We start from the raw sequence: 19927 nt of genomic DNA, 5'->3' as shown, positions 1-19927 counted from the left end.
ATATAAATATCAGTATCCTATCCCATATAAAATATCAGTATCCCATCTCATATAAAATATCAGTATCCTATCCCATATAAAATATCAGTATCCTATCCCATATAAAATATCAGTATCCTATCTATAAACTATCAGTATCCTATCCCTATTTATGAGTAAAAGGCCACCTTATTGAACTGTAAACCTATATGCCTCTGACCACCCTATTGTAGTGACACACATCTACTAAATTATCCTGATTTAGGAAGAGTACTATACTAGCTACTCTGATACTAGATCTTTAATAATGTTTTGTTAGTTCTGATGGATAATCAATATAAGTTGATTGGGACCATTATGATGGAAACATTTTGTTTGATGAGTTTTAAATGAAGGGTAGGTCAACATAAACAGGTCATTATCTTTTATTATACTTGAAACCAGTATAAATTCACAGAATTATGTAGCTACAAAAACTATATAACACTATCAAGTCAAGCTAATAATGCTCCAATATTTGTTCAGGAAAGATAAATTCTTTGTTCCAGTGTCTCCATATTATTGCATGAGGGTTATAAAATCTACAGCCGAAAAACAGCAAGCATCAAACTGGCACGCCTGTAAACTTCTTGGAATTTCCATAGAGGAGGATTAAACTTCCTTTAAATGTTCATGTTTAAAGCTGCTCATTTTGTGAACTAATTCAATTTTTAAAACAATGAAATATAAAATAGTTTTAATGATAATTTATGTCTAAATTTAGGCTCCAAAAGTTAAGTCTCCCTTGAGCTTGGGCACCTAAATAGGGAAGATTGTAGGTATGAACTTGAATTGGAATATACATGAATTGAGTTGAGGAAGACATACTTTACCAGTGTGAATGAACCAATATCTTAACTGGACACTAAGAAACATTTCCATTTCGTAAATGGAGGTCATTTAGAACACTACCAAACATTTCGTAAATAGAGGTCATTTATGGAAACAGGGCACCTAAACTATAATCTAATAACGATTAACTAGTGTATTGAAATATTCATGGGCATGCCCTTTCATGATTGACCTGAATAGGCCACTTCTGGCAATCCGCTACCCTGTTTGGTCTGCTACCAGCGTCAATCAATCTCAATATCTGTCAGGATTTAGGGTCTATATATTATTGATATTCCATATTGATCATATAATCAACACAGGAACACAAGATAATAATAAGGTTCCTAAGCTAAAACTTTGCTAGGATTTGGGAGTACACTGCATTCTAATAACATCCTAAACTTCAATCAGGATTTTGCCTTATCCATATATAGTCCCAGATTTGAGCTAGATGTTAACTTCCTGTTCGATGTTAGTTCAAATATATTTTAAAATGAGCTAGAAGGCACGGGGATGTATTTGTGACTTGTCTTACTTCCTGTAGTTGTTTCACACACATACACACGGCGACTAGGCAGTCAGATTTGTGAGATTTCTTGTAATGAAATGACAGTCTAGAGTCTATATTGTTGTACTCCTAAAAAACCTTGTTAAATAGAGGCATTTTCCCCTAATTAGCTACTTTGAAACTATAACCACTTATTTCATGTTACAATTCTTGAAACAAGCCGTTCTATTCAGCCTCCCATTATTATAGAAAGTCATCAGGTTCTCTAGTCATACATAAAGCTTAATTAGAACATGTACCACTGAAAATAATATCTCTATACCCAAACCTTAAGTGCATCTACTCCAAACCCTAACGACTACTTAACATAACCTAGAAACACAGGCCATTTCTGTAAATTGTGGGTTGTACCATCCACTCAAATACACCAGGATTTCAAGCTATCTATAAACCCCAATGAGGAAACTTTCCACTTTTTTAATTGAATTTTTTACCTTATTTCACATTTATTCACCAAGAAAAATTATGAATTCAAATATCTTGAGCATTGATATTCTATAGAGATATAATTAAAAGTCATTGTTCTTTCTTAGAAAGTGCTTTACGATATTTATATTTCAGAATTAATAGAAGGATTGTATTGCTTGGAGATGGCTATACAATGTACCTTCTAATTATAGAATCTTTCTTTGACCTTGAAGGTAACTATATTGAACATTGGACATAACATTCTGATACATAAAGAGCTATTTAAAGGTATCTGTTTTTGGTAAGTGACTTTGACCTTGTTTAGAAAGAAACTCACGATTTCAAGTAACGATGACCTTCATTTCTGACCATTCAACGAGAAGAGCAATTCCAAGTAAGAAAGTTCTATGGGCAAGCAACTCTTAGGTAGGAAAAGGACCTAAGCCATTTATTTTCAATGACAATGACATTTGGCCTCTTTGAAAAGCATTGGAATTGAAGCAAGCTTTTTGGTCAAGGAAATCCTTGCATAAACAAGTTCTATATTGATGACTAAAGACAACAGATTCTACTGTACAGAAATGAGTCTTACTGGCAGACAAGAAACATTATTAATGCAAGGGGGATCAAAATATCGGGGACAGGAGATGGCCGTCAATATGATGTTTTTATACAGGGTAGTTAGGATCAACATGTGGTTACATACAAAGACAGTGGTGGAGAAGACATGTCTAAAGTGCTGTGATCAGAGCTGCAGATTAACATTATTCAGTTGGCAGTCAGTCATGTAAAATTTATACCCCTCACTGTAGTAATGTCCTGAATAAAGGTATGGCCTGATGACATCATTTTAGAAACAAGCACGGATGGCACTGGGTCAAACATAAATATTTTGAAATTAAATACTTTACTTTTATGCCACACTGTAATAATGTTACATAAGTTTTCCTTTTTTTTGTTTGGTTTGGCTATCTCTACAAAACAGCATAAACATAAATCATCATATCCAGCTTCAGGTTTAAAGTAGATTTTTCAATATAAAAAAATGTTTACAAGTGATAAGGTCATTTACCTTACACCGTATTTAATTAAAATGGTCTCCCCTTACCTGAATCTCACCCCTGGACTACCTGCATACGAACATCCCACAATCCTGGATGTATGTGTACACAGTTGTGCATATATAATTAGTTAAATTAAATCAGTTTAAATTTCAGTCCTGTCTACAGCAGTTGAAATGCCTATCAATATAAAGTAAAAAAAAAATCAATAAAACTCAACCAAAAGCTTGTTTTATTACATTAAACCAGTAGAGTCTCAGTGGGAAGACTGTCCTCAGCCAAATCCTATCTGGTCTGTTTAGGTATCGACGAGGGCCATTTTGATTACATTTTAGCAGTAATGGACTACCAAACAACAAGCTAATACCCATCCTACAATGTACTGAAATACTTAAATATGCAGCAGTATAATCTGATTGTAAGGCTATCACATTTACACACACAATCTTTGGAGTTCTCTTCATGTGAAGTTAAGGATAATCTGACACTATAAAAACACTAAATCTTCTCATGATACAACGGGAATAATTGAAACTAAGGTAAAGTATGTCTTCAGGAGCCCTATCTGTAGACTTGCAATCATAAAGGATTATAATACTTTTTATATAACAAAAGCAGTAGATCAAATTTGTCATGTCTACAAGACAAATTGTTGGGTCTGATCCTGCTCGCCACTATCTAATTGCTTGGTCTGTTTATGGCGACTGTGGTTCCGTACCACCATCTGTAATATAATCGCAATGAGAGCTACCAACAAATAAAGGTAGAGATACCCATGAATAATAGATCTATACATTCAGATCTAAATCCCTAAGGATCCCACAATTGTCGTCCTGGCTACGATCAAATGTTGAGAATCAAAGCCATACAATGCTGCAGTGGGAAAATTCTGTGGACCATAAAACTCTCTTTAGGTGTTTGGAGAACAGGGATAAGACTGGGAATGGGGACATTTTTTTTTTTACATTGACAGGTAATATTTGAGACGATAAGGGTTTAATTTGTAATGCATATATAAAATGTATAACTAAAGGTCCCACTGAATTGATTGGGAATGTTTTGTTTAGCTGTAAGATAAGATACAATAACTTGCATGTCTAGGCCACTTCAACTTGACTTCCATTAGACAATATGTCAAGGTAAGATGAAACCTTCCACTGTTATAGCATTAATTAAACAATAAATTGACACAGGCTGGTGAGCATTGGGCCATCTGTGTTTAAAATTCCTAATGTACACATATCATGTGACAAGTATATATACCTAACCTAGGTAGTTGATTTATTTTTGCCTGTTTAGGCCAAAAATCTTATTGTTTGTTTCTAATTATATAAAGATGGTAAAGAATTACCATAAAACACATACTGCATGTTTAAGTTAAATGTTGGAGTTTTCATGTACAGGTCAAAACTTCATAGCTGATATCTTCTTATTTAAATCAAACTTTACTCGAGCATGGCTGGTCATGTGTGTAAGGGACATAACTCACTGAAAAAAGTAATAACTAGTCTATATAAAGAACACCTCTCTATAAAGGACATTTTTGCCTTGTTCCTTGGATGTCCTTGATACACAGGTTTGTCTAATTATATATACAACTGGGAGAAATGGTGTTCTACAACAAACATTAGGTATTACAATAAGTCATTCACCCACTGATCAATGTTTTACCGCAGCACTCAATATCTTCCATAAATGCAGTGATCTGAAAAAGTAAAGCAATTATGCATGGCCCTATGATGAATTACCCTTGGTACATACTTGTACATCTAAACCCAAATCAAACATTTACTGAGCCTCAAACTTACTGCTAAAAGCTTCATACATTGAACTTGTCTGTAGATTGAGATCTATGTAAATTATGAAACACAACAAACTAACAAATTCTTTATCATGTTGACACTTGAAAGCAATGTGATCAATAACAGATGATCATGTATACATTATCAAGTCAGAACAAATTATATCCTATAATGACAATTTATCGTAAAACTAGGACAAATATCATCGTCTATAATCTTCAGCTCAACAACACATATTATACATGTATAAATATTGCACAATGAATACGTCCAAAAATTATTGAAACAAGAAGCATGCTTCTGAACTCTCCAAAAATAATAAATGATAAAAGTCCAAGCACATGCAGTTAACATGACACTGATCTCCATCCATGTTAGATTTCAAATCTACCTTTCCTCTTAAGCTTCTACACCTTAAAACAAAATCTACCCATCCTCTTCTACACCCTGAAACATGAGGCCCATGAGCCTTAATGGTCACCTGAAGTTATATATATTTCATCAGGTTTGATTACTGTGAACGTGAATTTGAGGTCAATGTGTTCACCCCAGAATTTTCATCCAGTAAATGTTTGAAAGATTTTAGCATATTTGAGCCAGGTGGCCTTGAATGAAGGTCAAGGTCATGCTCACTAATTTGAACAATCTTTATAGCCCTTTACCCCAGTATACTATAGGCCCAGTATCAGGTCTCTTGGGCTCTTGGTTATTGAGAAAATGTCTTTTTATTATCTTAGCCTATTTGACCCATGTTACTAACCTTAAATGATTTCAAGGTCATTCATTTCAATTATCTTGATAGCTCTTCCCCCTAGCAAGTTTAAGGTCAAATATGCTTAATGCAAAGAAGTTGATTACAGATTTAACATATTTGACCCCTGTGACCTTGAATAAATGTCAAGGTCATTCATTTGAACAATCTTGATGACTCTAGGCCTCTTGATTATTGAGAAGTTGAAAATGTAAATTGTTTATGAACAGACAATGCACAACGCATGACGAAGGACAAAAGACGATTAGAATAGGTCACTTGTGACTTTGTCTCAGGTGACCTAACAAAGTCTACCCATCCTCTTCTACACCTTAATCAAAATCGACCCATAATCTTCTACACCTAAAAATTTCACCTCACTAGTAGATAATGACAGCAAGTGAGCCACCTTACTAAGTTATTTTTTCCCCAAATTTAGCAAGATAAGGATGTAGACAATTACCAAATGGCTGTGAAATGTAAGAATTATTATGAGAACACGAGATTTCAGTTACTCATAAAAGCAATACATCACTGCTTTTATTGATAAAAAAACCAATCTATTCCTTTATTATTTTTTCTATCCATGCATAGTTTATAATATATATAATTCTAGAGTGATTTGTTATAGAAAAGCCCCTCATCAATATTGTTGTGTTAGAAAACCAAGCATGCATGTGAAGATATAATATAGCCTACAAGGAAAGTTACTGTTAGGCAAAAAAAAAATCAATTAAATATTCATCGATATAGTTTTATCATGAGAAATTAAAACATCAATTTGATTTATATTGTCACACTGAGCAGACAAAGACCAAACCTGTGTGTTCCCTATAGAGATAAAAACAACAATCGATGGCTGAATTTCTACCGGTTCACAGCTACATTCCTGTATAGATTTTGAACCAACTTTTTCTGTGTCATAAAAATGACATCACAAAGATGTTATATATATTCAAACTCTATCCAACCAACCTTACTCCAATAATCAAAGACTTTTATTATGCCAAATGAAAATCCATATTCTGTTTGACAGTGTTCATATTCAGGAACATAGGTCTGTCTCTATATTTAAAATGTTACCAAGAAAAACACATAAAACTGTTTACAAGATGTTACTAAGCTTGATTTTCAAATATGATCAAGTTTAGCATATACCCCATTTTGCTATGTAGTAACCTAATACAAATATTTAATATATCTTTAAAACTTTATTCATTGATTTTGAGTATCTTGCCAATAAGAATATTTTTAAAACTGAAGAAGACTCCATTCTATCTATACACATACATATATATTTGTGTAAATGTTGATATTATACTTTAATGTATTCAAATGTATTTTAAACTGAACATAAATATTGGTATGTTAAAAAGACTGTGCATTAATAATATATGGATGTACTTGCTAACACTAGTAATACATGGAGATCTGTGTACCAACAATCAGACAGCATGCATCACGGGCCATCAACAGTCCACAAACGGGGCTCAACACTACTTCACCAAAATGCAGGGTCTTACCAGCTTCTACGATTAAACACATGTGTTCTCATCAACTATGCTGTGAGTACGAACAATCCTGAAAATTTTCACAAAACAACATTAAAACAATTCTTTGTCTATAAATAAAATAAAAACATATTACAAATAGAAACATAAATGACAGGTGCAGATACAACTCAAAAGTCTTATATCATTTTTATGACTACAGTACATAGATTCATGACAAAGTCATCTGAACTATGAAGACATGGTGTTAAATGATTAGAACCATGAAGACATGGTGTTAAATGATTAATGTAACAATACTGGCATATTACACTGTGAGGCAACAATCTACCACAATGAACATTCACGAGGCCCACAATTCAGCAATATCATTTCTGTTGTTTGTCCATTTGTCTTGTTGCTCTTACTACTATGAATTCCAACCTGTTTATCACTAAGCCTTGTTGTAGTAAAAAAAACAGGAATATATCTAATAAGATAAGCAACTAAAAGCAACAAAACTTTGGTTTAGCCAAGGATATAGGTAGGGAGTGTTGAAATGTCCATACTACAATGTACTATATTCCAGGTTTGGTTGGAATAACATTATAACATTAATACTTTTGAGAAACTGAGCATAACACAAGAAGTCTAGTTTCCAATTTAGCGTCCCTAATTACCATAGTCACTCGACCACAAATTCACGATGATATTCTCTACTATGTGATCTATTTTACCATATATACAAGGTTGGTTAATGTTGGACTTGTACTTTTTGAGCAACACATCTAGATGCAAAAAGCTCAAGTATACATACACAATACAATTAACTGTACTCATATACATGATACTATTAATGCCATATACACTAATTAAAATAAACTTCAAAATTCTGTATTTTTTTAATTAGTGTTAGCAATTTTGTTTCACACTGAACTGAAGTTACAATTTTATTTTCAAACAGTCAAACAAAATTAAGCTCTGTTTTCCTTAGTCAACAAGTATATAAATCGCTTAAATGGTTGAAGGGCATTAAATATAATAAGCCTTTTTAATTAATTAGTATTTCTACAGGAAGCTTAATGTACACTTATTTGCAGCAAGGAAATACACATATTTAACAGTAAAACATAAAATTCTCATTTCGAGCTGTCATCAACACCGCAAAACTAACATGATGCTTCACTGGAACACAACCAAAATGGTAGCACTATCATTACAAGTAACATCAGGTTTCTACTTACTGTTTAATTATTGAACACAAGGATGAGAGCTAGGTACTGACAAATGTGCTATAACACACAGGAAACAAAACAGAACCAATCTGCTAAACCAGGCCAAACAACCTATTAAATTATACAACGTGGATATTTGAAACAAAACTGACTGAGGTAGCTTGACAATATTGGACGCTTGCTCGAGTTATAAATGAAGTCATTGCCCAAGGCCAATATAGGATGTTAGGGTGAGATGAGGCCATGTAATAACTAATTGATTTGTCTAGTATTCTAGCAAATGTATCACAAAATGAAATTCACCAAAGGCCACATCTTCAGAAACTTGCCTACCTCAATCATTATTCTGACATACTACTGTATGAAAATCACAGAGCTATATCTGTAAATCCACCATCATTCTGAATTACTATCTGCATGTTAGTTGGTAATCTACAGATGAACATGTGTCGAGAGACCAGAACACTTACCTATGTAATCTACAGAAAGAATTAACCTGACTTTTAAAAACCACCTACATCAACAGTCTACAGAGGAACCTGTCTAGAGAGACCACATACATATGCAACAGTCTATAGAGGAACCTGTCTTTAGAGGCCACCTACATCACCAGTCTACAGAGGAACCCATCTTTAGAGGCCACCTACATCACTGGTCTATAGATCCAAGGAACCTGTCTTTAGAGGCCACATACATCACCAGTCTACAGAGGAACCCATCTTTAGAGGCCACCTACATCACCAGTCTACAGAGGAACCCATCTTTAGAGGCCACCTACATCACCAGTCTACAGAGGAACCTGTCTTTAGAGGCCACCTACGTCACCAGTCTACAGAGGAACCTATCTTTAGAGGCCACCTACATCACTGGTCTATAGAGGAACCTGTCTTTAGAGGCCACATACATCACTGGTCTATAGAGGAACCTGTCTTTAGAGGCCACCTACATCACCAGTCTACAGAGGAACCTATCTTTAGAGGCCACATACATCACTGGTCTATAGAGGAACCCATCTTTAGAGGCCACCTACATCACCAGTCTACAGAGGAACCTGTCTAGAGAGACCACATACATCACCAGTCTACAGGGGAACCTATCTTTAGAGGCCACCTACATCACCAGTCTACAGAGGAACCTGTCTTTAGAGGCCACCTACATCACCAGTCTACAGAGGAACCTATCTTTAGAGGCCACCTACATCACCAGTCTACAGAGTAACCTGTCTTTAGAGGCCACCTACATCACTGGTCTATAGAGGAACCTGTCTTTAGAGGCCACCTACATCACCAGTCTACAGAGGAACCCATCTTTAGAGGCAACCTACATCACTGGTCTATAGAGGAACCTATCTTTAGAGGCCACCTACATCACCAGTCTACAGAGGAACCTGTCTTTAGAGGCCACCTACATCACTGGTCTATAGAGGAACCTGTCTTTAGAGGCCACCTACATCACCAGTCTACAGAGGAACCCATCTTTAGAGGCAACCTACATCACCAGTCTACAGAGGAACCCATCTTTAGAGGCCACCTACATCACCAGTCTACAGAGGAACCTATCTTTAGAGGCCACCTACATCACTGGTCTATAGAGGAACCTGTCTTTAGAGGCCACCTACATCACCAGTCTACAGAGGAACCTGTCTTTAGAGGCCACATACATCACCGGTCTATAGAGGAACCTGTCTTGAGAGACCACCTACATCATATATTAGTCAACATAAAGTTGATGCTTATCACTTTTCAAGGAAGGTAAATGTTTGCCTTTGCATTTAAAATGCACAGATCTGCCCAATTGAGATAATTACCAGAGGATGAAGTTGTTATTGAGACATAATTGGATTTTAGTTAGATTCCAAGATATGATATCCTTAATCAATTTGTTTGTGTACACAAGGGGATTTGTTGTGATGCCTTGCTGCTCTTGTAACTATATTTAGTGTGATTATTAGTAACATGTGTTCTGTAGTTGTGGTATTATATGTACTTAACTAATGTCCTAGTTGTATTGTCTACCCATGTACAGTTTAGTGCATAGTTTTAATATTAAATGTCAAAACAGACATCCACAGATTGACAACAACAAAAAACAAACATTACCACTCAGTTTTCTGATACCACCTGCCAACATTTTTAATCAAGCTTCATTTTAAATGTCATTGATTTGCTCTTCAAAAATAGATGTGCCTGGCATTTGACATCCTATCACATCAGTTACTGTACACGTGTGTATATAAAAATATGTACAATCGTACTTTTCAATAAATCTATGTTTCTTGTAATTCTGCTCCCCGTTTTTATACAGATTTAGAGTTCTATTTATATTACCGGTATTGATTTTCAGTATAGATCAATTTTTAGTGTCTTTTAAACTAAGGTTAATTTGCAAGGTCTACCTGTAATTCATATCTGTCTACACTTTTGAATCTCAAATGTTTCCATCCTTGCTATATTTCAAGCTTTACTATAGACAGGTCCACACTGGGAACCAAAAGAAGAGGTTTGTGAAGGATATAAAGTAGTTTATACACCAGAAGAGGAAGGTGAAGTTGTACATGACTTGCAGGTCTTCAAGCTCAAATTCAGAGGAATATACCATAAACCAGCAGACCAGCACTGCAATGCTTTACTTTATATATCTAAACATTACTTGCTTAATATACCTTCAAATTTAATTTGTAAATTATCGGGGTTTTTTTCACTTTTTTATCTTTGTTGATAACAAATAGCATGGATATATATATTTTGTTGATAATAAATAGCATGGATATATATATATATATATATAGTTTTAATTAAAAAAGGCAATAATTACTTTCAGCTATAGTCATGATAGAGCATCACTAACTATTTAAAAGGTTATCAACCTGAGCTTGATCATGAAGTCAAGTTATTTTGCTTCCCAGACTCAAACCTTTTTGAACACGACCATTATCTAACCCTACTTTATGTGGATACAATGATAGCATCAGGTAACATTTACCTGTGTACTGTTTTACAGGTAGATGCACACTACAGAGCAGCCAATTAGTCAACGCCTGATTCCAATACAGTAGCTAATGACATCAAATCAATACACATCCTTCACCAGCTAGAAAAGCTAGATTGGTCCAAATCATCTTTTATCATGCTGAGACACTGCTCAATCTGCAAGCAAGTCTATGGGGTCAAAATGAAGACTCTGCTTGAGGGACATAGGTTCATCATCATATTAGACTCAAACATACACGGAGATGTGAGTGTGTGACTTGGTAGTTGTACAGTAATTGCAGTGTTAAGAGACGCAAAGAAACACTACTTGTAGAGTAGATATATACAAATTTGAAAATTTGTACTTGGTACATCAATGAGACACAAACAGGGTAACTTATATAGCAGACATCAAAAATAAAAGTTTTTGAAATCTGGCTTAACCTGGATTTGATCTTTATTTGTATGTCGAATGTACATACTGTATTGAGGCTTAACCTGGATTTGATCTATATTTGTATGTCGAATGTTATCGATGAAGTGGAAGACGCTTACCCTACTGGAGCACCTGGTCTTAATATCATTCAACTTTTTCATGAGTCTAGTAAATCTATATTTTTGTTTATACTTTTTTGTCTGTTACTATGTTGAAATTCTTGTTGTTTCCCAGCTCCTGGAAATGGAGCTTGATGCCAAAACTATCCAGAGTCATTGAAAGGGAAAATCTAGTTCACAGTAATATTCAACATTTATGTGTGATTGTGGGTGTAGGAAAATATTAAAATCAATTAAACAGATTGCCTATCTAGGAATTCAGAAATGCATACATTCATTACAGAAATACTACTACTTATCTCTAGTTGATAGAGGCAAACATAAGACAAGAGTTTCAGATATGTATCAAAGAGATTTGATTCAGTACAGGAAAAGTGTAATGATTTGGCAATATCACAGGTAAATAAACAGCATAACATATTGGACAAATATCTAGAAATGAAGGGATTTTCAATTAAGCAAGTATGTAAAATCCCCAAATCTCTGTATCTGTTTCCATTAGGTCACCAAAAGATACTGGTATACTTAGTGTCAGCACTAGTAATGAGTAAATAGGCTTAGGGACACTTCCCCTTGTCAGTGTTATTAGTCAGATCTACCAGTCTATACAAAACACCAGGGAAACATGACTAGGCCCCAACATAATCAATAACAGACATAATCCATTAAATATTAACTTTTAATTCCCTCTCTCAACTTTGCACTCTCCTTAACTGAAATACAAATTTGACCAGTTGAACACACCATTCTTGAATTCATGTATGTATACTGTATCATGTCGATGTCTGTATAGCTGCTAATGTTAAAATGAAGACTTTGGGAAGATATATGTGGTCATATAAGATACCATATCCAAAGGCGCATGAAATGTATGTTCCATGCTGGATCAAATGGTCCTAAGAAATCTATATAGATTTTTGGTACTGTGGGTAATGCAACGGTAACAATGGCTAGCTGACCAACATCTCATTTTCAATACATGTGGAATACTTAGTGTCGGTTAAGAGGAAACTTAACTATTTTGGCATATGATAAGACAATTCTATTGGATAAAAGATGTATACCAACCACACTGTCTGATTAGATATATTATCTTTTTAGACAATATTAGAGTCTAATGAGACATTTTATTGTACAACTGCACAATGACATGCCATCTCATTGGACAATACTGGTGTTCCAATTAGTAAACAAACAATTTTATTGGACAAATATACCACAGCCCAAAGAGACACATGAACTAGTATTAGTACCCAATAAAAAAGCTGAATGGCACCTAAAGGTATTATATTGTATGAATCTATGACATGACCTTTTAGTATAATAACTATTGTATGTCCATAAGCCTATACATGGAAATATCAACCCATTGACATTGAGATACCGACATTTGAGTTCCAACTCCTCAACTTATCTTTATTTGCAAAAATTTTCATTCTCCGAGACTCTTGTTTTTTCTGTAGGACCCATCTATACTTTGAGAACCCACGATATCTACTAGACTAATTATATACATATCAATGACTACCATTAGATAGTAGTACTTAAGAATACTATATTATATCTAATAGACTACCATTACATTGTAGTACTAGACTACTATTATACATATCTACTAGACTACTATAATGTAGACTACAATTATATATATGGGATTGTGTGCCTGGTTGGGCTCAGTCCCCACTGGTTAGCTGCTTATCATGGACATACATATATACCCTCCCCACTGGTTAGCTGCTTATCATGGACATACATATATATCCTGTAATAAGTCCAGGGACCAACACTTCCTCCGACACAAAGTAGGGTATGACAATAAAAATGAGCTGCTGAAGTCGAACTGATGGAAGCCATGATGTACCAGGCCACTGTGACACAAAACACACATTTGTTAGTTTTTTTTACACATTAATTTCAGTGTATTGGAGTGCACATTATACCACCATACTGACAAGATATAGGGGAGAGGAAAGTTACAGAAGCCATGTTAAATGCCAAGGTCACTTTGTAGTTTCCTTAACCATCAATTCAAAAGCAAAGGTTAAAGATCAAAACTATAATTAAAAGTCACCTATCATTAGTTTAAGAGAAAACAACAACATTTATTTTTGTTGAGCAGTTGCATAGTCACATTTCACTCTAAATCAAAAATTGTTGACAAAGAATGTCAATGACATGATCACCTGTGATCATCTATCCTCCACAACAATATTGTATACGGAGGTGGTAGTCAATCAGTACTGGCTTCTCCGGCCTTTACAACCCCTATCACTAAATTACTTCATTATATAAATGTATAACATTGTCCATGACATTTTTGTATAAGATGTAGGAAGTCCTTCATGCCCCTATTAATCTTGCAAGAACACATGGTCTCCGGAAGCCCATATCTTTCTAATGTCCCCATAACTGAGGAAACACTTTAAATTGATATTACATGTATACATGTATACAAAGCCATTTTTGTTTGGTTTTTAACTCAGGTTGTTGGCCATTCTCAGCTGATCAGTGACCAATTTCAGAGACGAAATACACGAGTGCCTTCGCTCTTGTTTCAAACTAACAGGGCTGCACATTTCTTTTATTAATTTTTTTTCTGTTCAATATATATGCATACAGCCACTATATATGTCAGGCTATTTTTGCATGTTATTCTGATCATCTTAAATATCATTTAAATATGAAGGTACCTCTAGTATAATGTCTAATAATTATGACTAATACTTCACGAAATGCAGGGGCCACGGTGGCTGAGTGGTTATGGTGTCTGACACTTTTATCACTTAAGCCTTCCAACTCTGGGTCACGAGTTCGAAGCCTAAGTGGGGCAGTTGCCTGGTACTGACCATAGGCTGATGGTTTTTCTCAAGATACTCTAGCTTTCCTCCACCTCCAAAACCTGGCACATCCTTAAATGACTCTGGCTGTTAATAGCACTTTAAACAAAATGAACCATCACAAAATGCTTATTCCATTTATGGCATTACCACAGTACAATGCCAGTTAACCTGACCTATATATCCACTGTTAGTAACTGGGAAAGTTTCTGAAGTTATACGTTTTTGAAGGTTTAAGCACAGTTCAAAATCCTGGCCTGTTGTTCAGATGTCAGCAAATGGAAGATACTTCAGGCACAAAGCTTTAGAAATTCAAAACATTTGGTTAGAATGCTATTGTGCATGCTACTTTCAGAATATCTCAAAAAAAGTGTAGACATCACCTTTCTCAACGAATGCTTTCACATGAGTAGCATGTTTCACTTTTGAAGCTGAAACAACTTGCCTTTCTTCATCTTATTTTTCTATTTTTGCCATTCTTTAATTTAGTGACCTACATGAAATGATATGTGTAGTTCCACTACTTTGCAATTGGCATGTATTTCAAATTTTGTTTCAATCTTAATTTAGTGTTCAATATTATGTCACTGGTCATCAGAGCCTAACTTAATTAAATGCTCAATTCTTGTCAAAATTTTGCACATGCATTGCTATACAATTGGCTTTACAATGATGTACCAAGGTGCTGTGCTCTCTTGTATGCCTGATTATACTTTGTACAGGGCAGAAATGAATGGCCCTTGCATGTAGATTTTGTCTGCTGAAAATAATGCCAAATAAATGGAAAGGGCTTTTCCAACTAAACCCATATATGGTTGTTGAATATCTTTATATGTGCAATCTATTGTGATCAAGTACAATATTGAATCCTTTTAATTTCACCCATTTCAATCAGAAACATAAATTACTACTGAAAACAACATACCAACAACTATAATTAAAGTGTAGCAAGGCAGCAACCTAATGATGTGTCCATGTAATGTATGTGACAGTTTGTGTAAAAAATGCATGTTACTTGTACAGTGGAACGGAGTAATCAGATTGCAATTGATTTGAACATAGCAGCTTAATAGCTAACAGAACTGCTGGAGGTATAAAACTAAGTCAAATGGACTTTACAAGAATCCTATGCAGCCAGCCTATTAACAAAGTACAGGTATTAGACCAGGGTGAAAAATCAATGAGACATCATTTGTTGATAAAATCCCATCTTTAAACAGGTATAACCTTGAGCATATTTGCTCTAGCCCATCTGTTTTCTAGTCCATATTGAGCAGTCTATAAGCTTATATTAGCTCAACATGCCCAATCGCCTTTGTGCATTTTGTTCTCACAATATAATAATATGAAATATGAAATAAATAATATGGACATGGCTATATTGATCTGTAAATTACTATAATGTGTGAAATAAAATATTCTCAATCTCATGTAAAAAAACAATTTCAACTAAAAAAAAGAGAGATCTAATTTAAAAATTAAAACATAGGTAGGGACTGCTTTAGTGAAGCTTTCTGTTTAAAGTTTTCAACATGGCCTTACTGTTACCTTAACCAGAGACATATATATATGTCTCTGCCTTAACAAAAAGGAACAGAGTCTGAGACAAGAAATAAAAATCACAGGTTAACTTATTATCTTGTGTACCGATTTGGCGCAACCATTTATGTATAAGAAATAAAACAATCATATGTTAAGAAACCAAAAACGGAAATTGTAAGTCTGGCTCTACGAAATGACACGTTTATAGAGATAAAATTGGCCAATGTTTACATTAGAAACAGAGGATGCCTACAGTACACACACGACCAGGGATGACATGTTTCACGGGTCAATCGGCACAGAAAACTTACCTCACGACTACCTTCATTTTCTTTGTTCTCCTCGAATCTATCTCGACAGCCGTTTAAAATGGTCTGTGTCATAGCAGGCTCCATTTTTGAGTGAAAGTCCCGTCTGTAGTCAGTTATAAACATTTTTACTGAGCTGTCATCCGGTTTCATCGACAGTCCATTCTCGGAAACTTGTGTGGCGATTTCCGCCATGTTGCTCGAATGATTCAAAGCGGCCCGAGTTGACACTCGTGGTAACTGGAGCTTCACTGTGTAAACTAAAGCGCATTTACGTATAGCTCATAGTATAAAGACCTTGTTTCCGGCTGACATCCGCTGTACACGTTTGAATTTACTTGCTTGATAGTGGCTTCAGCATCCAATCCTCCTGTTTAGATCGTGAACTGTGAAACAAACCCCGGATGTCATCTGCTTGTTGCATATTGTTTCTGATACACCGATCGCAATGCCACCTTTCGGTGATGAAGTAACTTAATTACAGATTGATAAAAATCGATTCAATTTATGGATTTTTCCGCCTCGTTCTTTCTCGTCAGGTGAATGGTGGATTATTTTTCTCCATGGGGCACCAAGGTGTGATTGAATTAGCTCATGATGGATTTTTACATTTCACCACTGAAATATATTTCGTGTAGGAATAGGAACTAGGCCTATCGAACAATGGTTCAACCCCATGTCAATTATCACACTCCGATATTCTATTTACTTATCAGAATCATATTCCTTGTACATTCTAACCTTATTTGTACAGGTATAAAGTTCAATTTTTAAAGTCACGGAGGCTCAAGTAAATAAGCAATTAAAAGGGCGTATAGGGCATATTATGTAGATTTAGATGTAGCCTAGACTTACCACATCAAGATGGATTTAACTTGTTTTCTTAATTGTTTGTTTGCTTTTTATGTAAAGATCAAGATTAAATACTAGACATTTCTTAACAATGCCAACAAATGTAATAAAATTACGCTCGAAAATAGTGTACTTTGACTACTTATGACGCGGGCTTGGTTAGCTAAGTGCGGCAAGGTATGTATTAATGTTTAAACATTACAGGGACTTGGTTTTGTTTCTGTATTGCCAGCGTTGCTGTATTAATGTCTTACAGATCGACACCCCTCTTCTCTTAAGGATGAAGACTTTCTAAATTTAGACATAAAACATACTAATCAAACTTTTTTTCAAATACAATTAGTCAATAAGAAGGAACAGCTTCAGATTTTAAGGAATTAGTTTAATGGTATATCTATCATTTAAGGAATTAGTTTAATGGTATGTCTATCATTTAAGGAATTAGTTTAATGGTATGTCTATCATTTAAGGAATTAGTTTAATGGTATGTGTAACATTGAAGGAATTAGTTTAATGGTATGGATATCATTTAAGGAATTAGTTTAATGGTATGTCTATCATTTAAGGAATTAGGTTTAATGGTATGTCTATCATTTAAGGAATTAGTTTAATGGTATGTGTATCATTGAAGGAATTAGTTTAATGGTATGGATATCATTTAAGGAATTAGTTTAATGGTATGGATATCATTTAAGGAATTAGTTTAATGGTATGTCTATCATTTAAAGAATTAGTTTAATGGTATGTCTATCATTTAAGGAATTAGTTTAATGGTATGTCTATCATTTAAGGAATTAGTTTAATGGTATGTCTATCATTTAAGGAATTAGTTTAATGGTATGTGTAACATTGAAGGAATTAGTTTAATGGTATGGATATCATTTAAGGAATTATTTTAATGATATGGATATCATTTAAGGAATTAGTTTAATGGTATAGATATCATTTAAGGAATTAGTTTAATGGTATGTGTAACATTGAAGGAATTAGTTTAATGGTATGTCTATCATTTAAAGAATTAGTTTAATGGTATGTCTATCATTTAAGGAATTAGTTTAATGGAATGTCTATCGTCTATCATTTAAAGAATTAGTTTAATGGTATGGATATCATTTAAAGAATTAGTTTAATGGTATGTGTATCATTTAAGGAATTAGTTTAATGGTATGTCTATCATTTAAGGAATTAGTTTAATGGTATGTGTATCATTTAAGGAATTAGTTTAATGGTATGTCTATCATTTAAGGAATTAGTTTAATGGTATGTCTATCATTTAAGGAATTAGTTTAATGGTATGTGTAACATTGAAGGAATTAGTTTAATGGTATGGATATCATTTAAGGAATTAGTTTAATGGTATGGATATCATTTAAGGAATTAGTTTAATGGTATGTCTATCATCTATCATTTAAAGAATTAGTTTAATGGTATGTCTATCATTTAAGGAATTAGTTTAATGGTATGTCTATCATTTAAGGAATTAGTTTAATGGTATGTCTATCATTTAAGGAATTAGTTTAATGGTATGGATATCATTTAAGGAATTAGTTTAATGGTATGGATATCATTTAAGGAATTAGTTTAATGGTATGGATATCATTTAAGGAATTAGTTTAATGGTATGTCTATCATTTAAGGAATTAGATTAATGGCATGTGTATCATTTAAAGAGTTAGTCTAATGACATGTCGATCAATGCTTTTTAAGAAATCAACATGCACATTCTCCTTCATCGAATTAAAAAAAGGTAGGCAAGTATGTAGTTATGGCCAAGAACATAGTTAATTGTCAACAATTAGAAATGCGCTTTTATGGTTATTACTGTAAAAAAAGATCCAAGGAGTCAAATCAAATGGGATGAGCCTGTGATTCACGAGGTACTTAATGATATACACACATTGTCTTATTGCCTCTCTATCAATTAGGACCCCTTTCACTTAATTAAAGAAAGTAGCTGTAAACGTGATGACTGCCACTGATGCTAAATGAAAATATTTTGAAATAAATTAAATTCATATTGTCTCTACAAAAATCATAGGATCAGTTAAATAATCGCAGTATTGAGTGTTATTGTGAATATGTGGTATGATCCTAGACTGCCAGACTTCTGCTTATACTGTGGACACTGACGCACACCGTTTGGATTATGAATAATTAATTACTTTCTAGCGTCGGATCTTGGTAATTAAGTTACCATGGTGATCAGAGGATTACCAATCTCATTTCCTTAGATAAAACTCCAATTCTTTGCCCTGTAAACACTCCACAGTCCCAGTTTATATACCCATATCTCATTTTACAGTACTTCCTTCCGTTTAAAACCATTTCCTGTTGAAAGGTTTATACATATGGGAAATGGACGGTTGTGTGCTGTATATAGAAGTTCTTTGTTTCAATTTAATTTTCACCGTTTTCTTATTTCATACATCACAATGGAAAACAAAAAATGTTGAATAATTTAAAAGTGTGCATTGGATATCACTTTAGAAAGATTGTCAAATCTGTTATATCATATCTAGTTAGGTAATCCACAGCTTGTCGAACGGATGTCACTCTTTAAGTCAATCCTGCTCAAAATGGAAATTATTTATGAAGTGTCGCGACCGTTTCAAACCTCAGTATGTGAGTATGACGGTAGCATGAGTAATCTCCGAGTATTGGACCCTGACACCTCCGTACCAGCATACTCAATTAAAC

At 34.2% G+C, this 19927-nt stretch overlaps 1 protein-coding gene across 10 annotated transcripts in view; it reads right to left on the bottom strand.

Annotated features, from left to right (window-relative positions):
* The window catches only part of LOC117326001 (RNA binding protein fox-1 homolog 3-like), a 108552-nt gene extending 91775 nt beyond the window's left edge, over positions 1–16777 (bottom strand). For 5 of the 10 annotated variants that reach the window (XM_033882556.1, XM_033882591.1, XM_033882573.1 and 2 more), the window contains exon 1: positions 16382–16774. In XM_033882556.1, the coding sequence (XP_033738447.1) occupies positions 16382–16573 (192 nt within the window). In that variant the 5' untranslated portion in view covers positions 16574–16774. Of the gene's footprint in view, positions 1–6965; positions 7024–16381 lie in introns of all 10 variants that reach the window. The other 5 variants (XM_033882565.1, XM_033882610.1, XM_033882689.1 and 2 more) reach the window with 4 other exon arrangements.
* Between the last annotated feature and the right edge of the window lie 3150 nt (positions 16778–19927).

Source organism: Pecten maximus, chromosome 1 (assembly GCF_902652985.1).
Source record: "Pecten maximus chromosome 1, xPecMax1.1, whole genome shotgun sequence".
NCBI lineage: Eukaryota > Metazoa > Mollusca > Bivalvia > Pectinida > Pectinidae > Pecten > Pecten maximus.
Note: the sequence above shows the minus strand (reverse complement) of the source record. Positions and strands in the feature narration are given on the sequence as shown.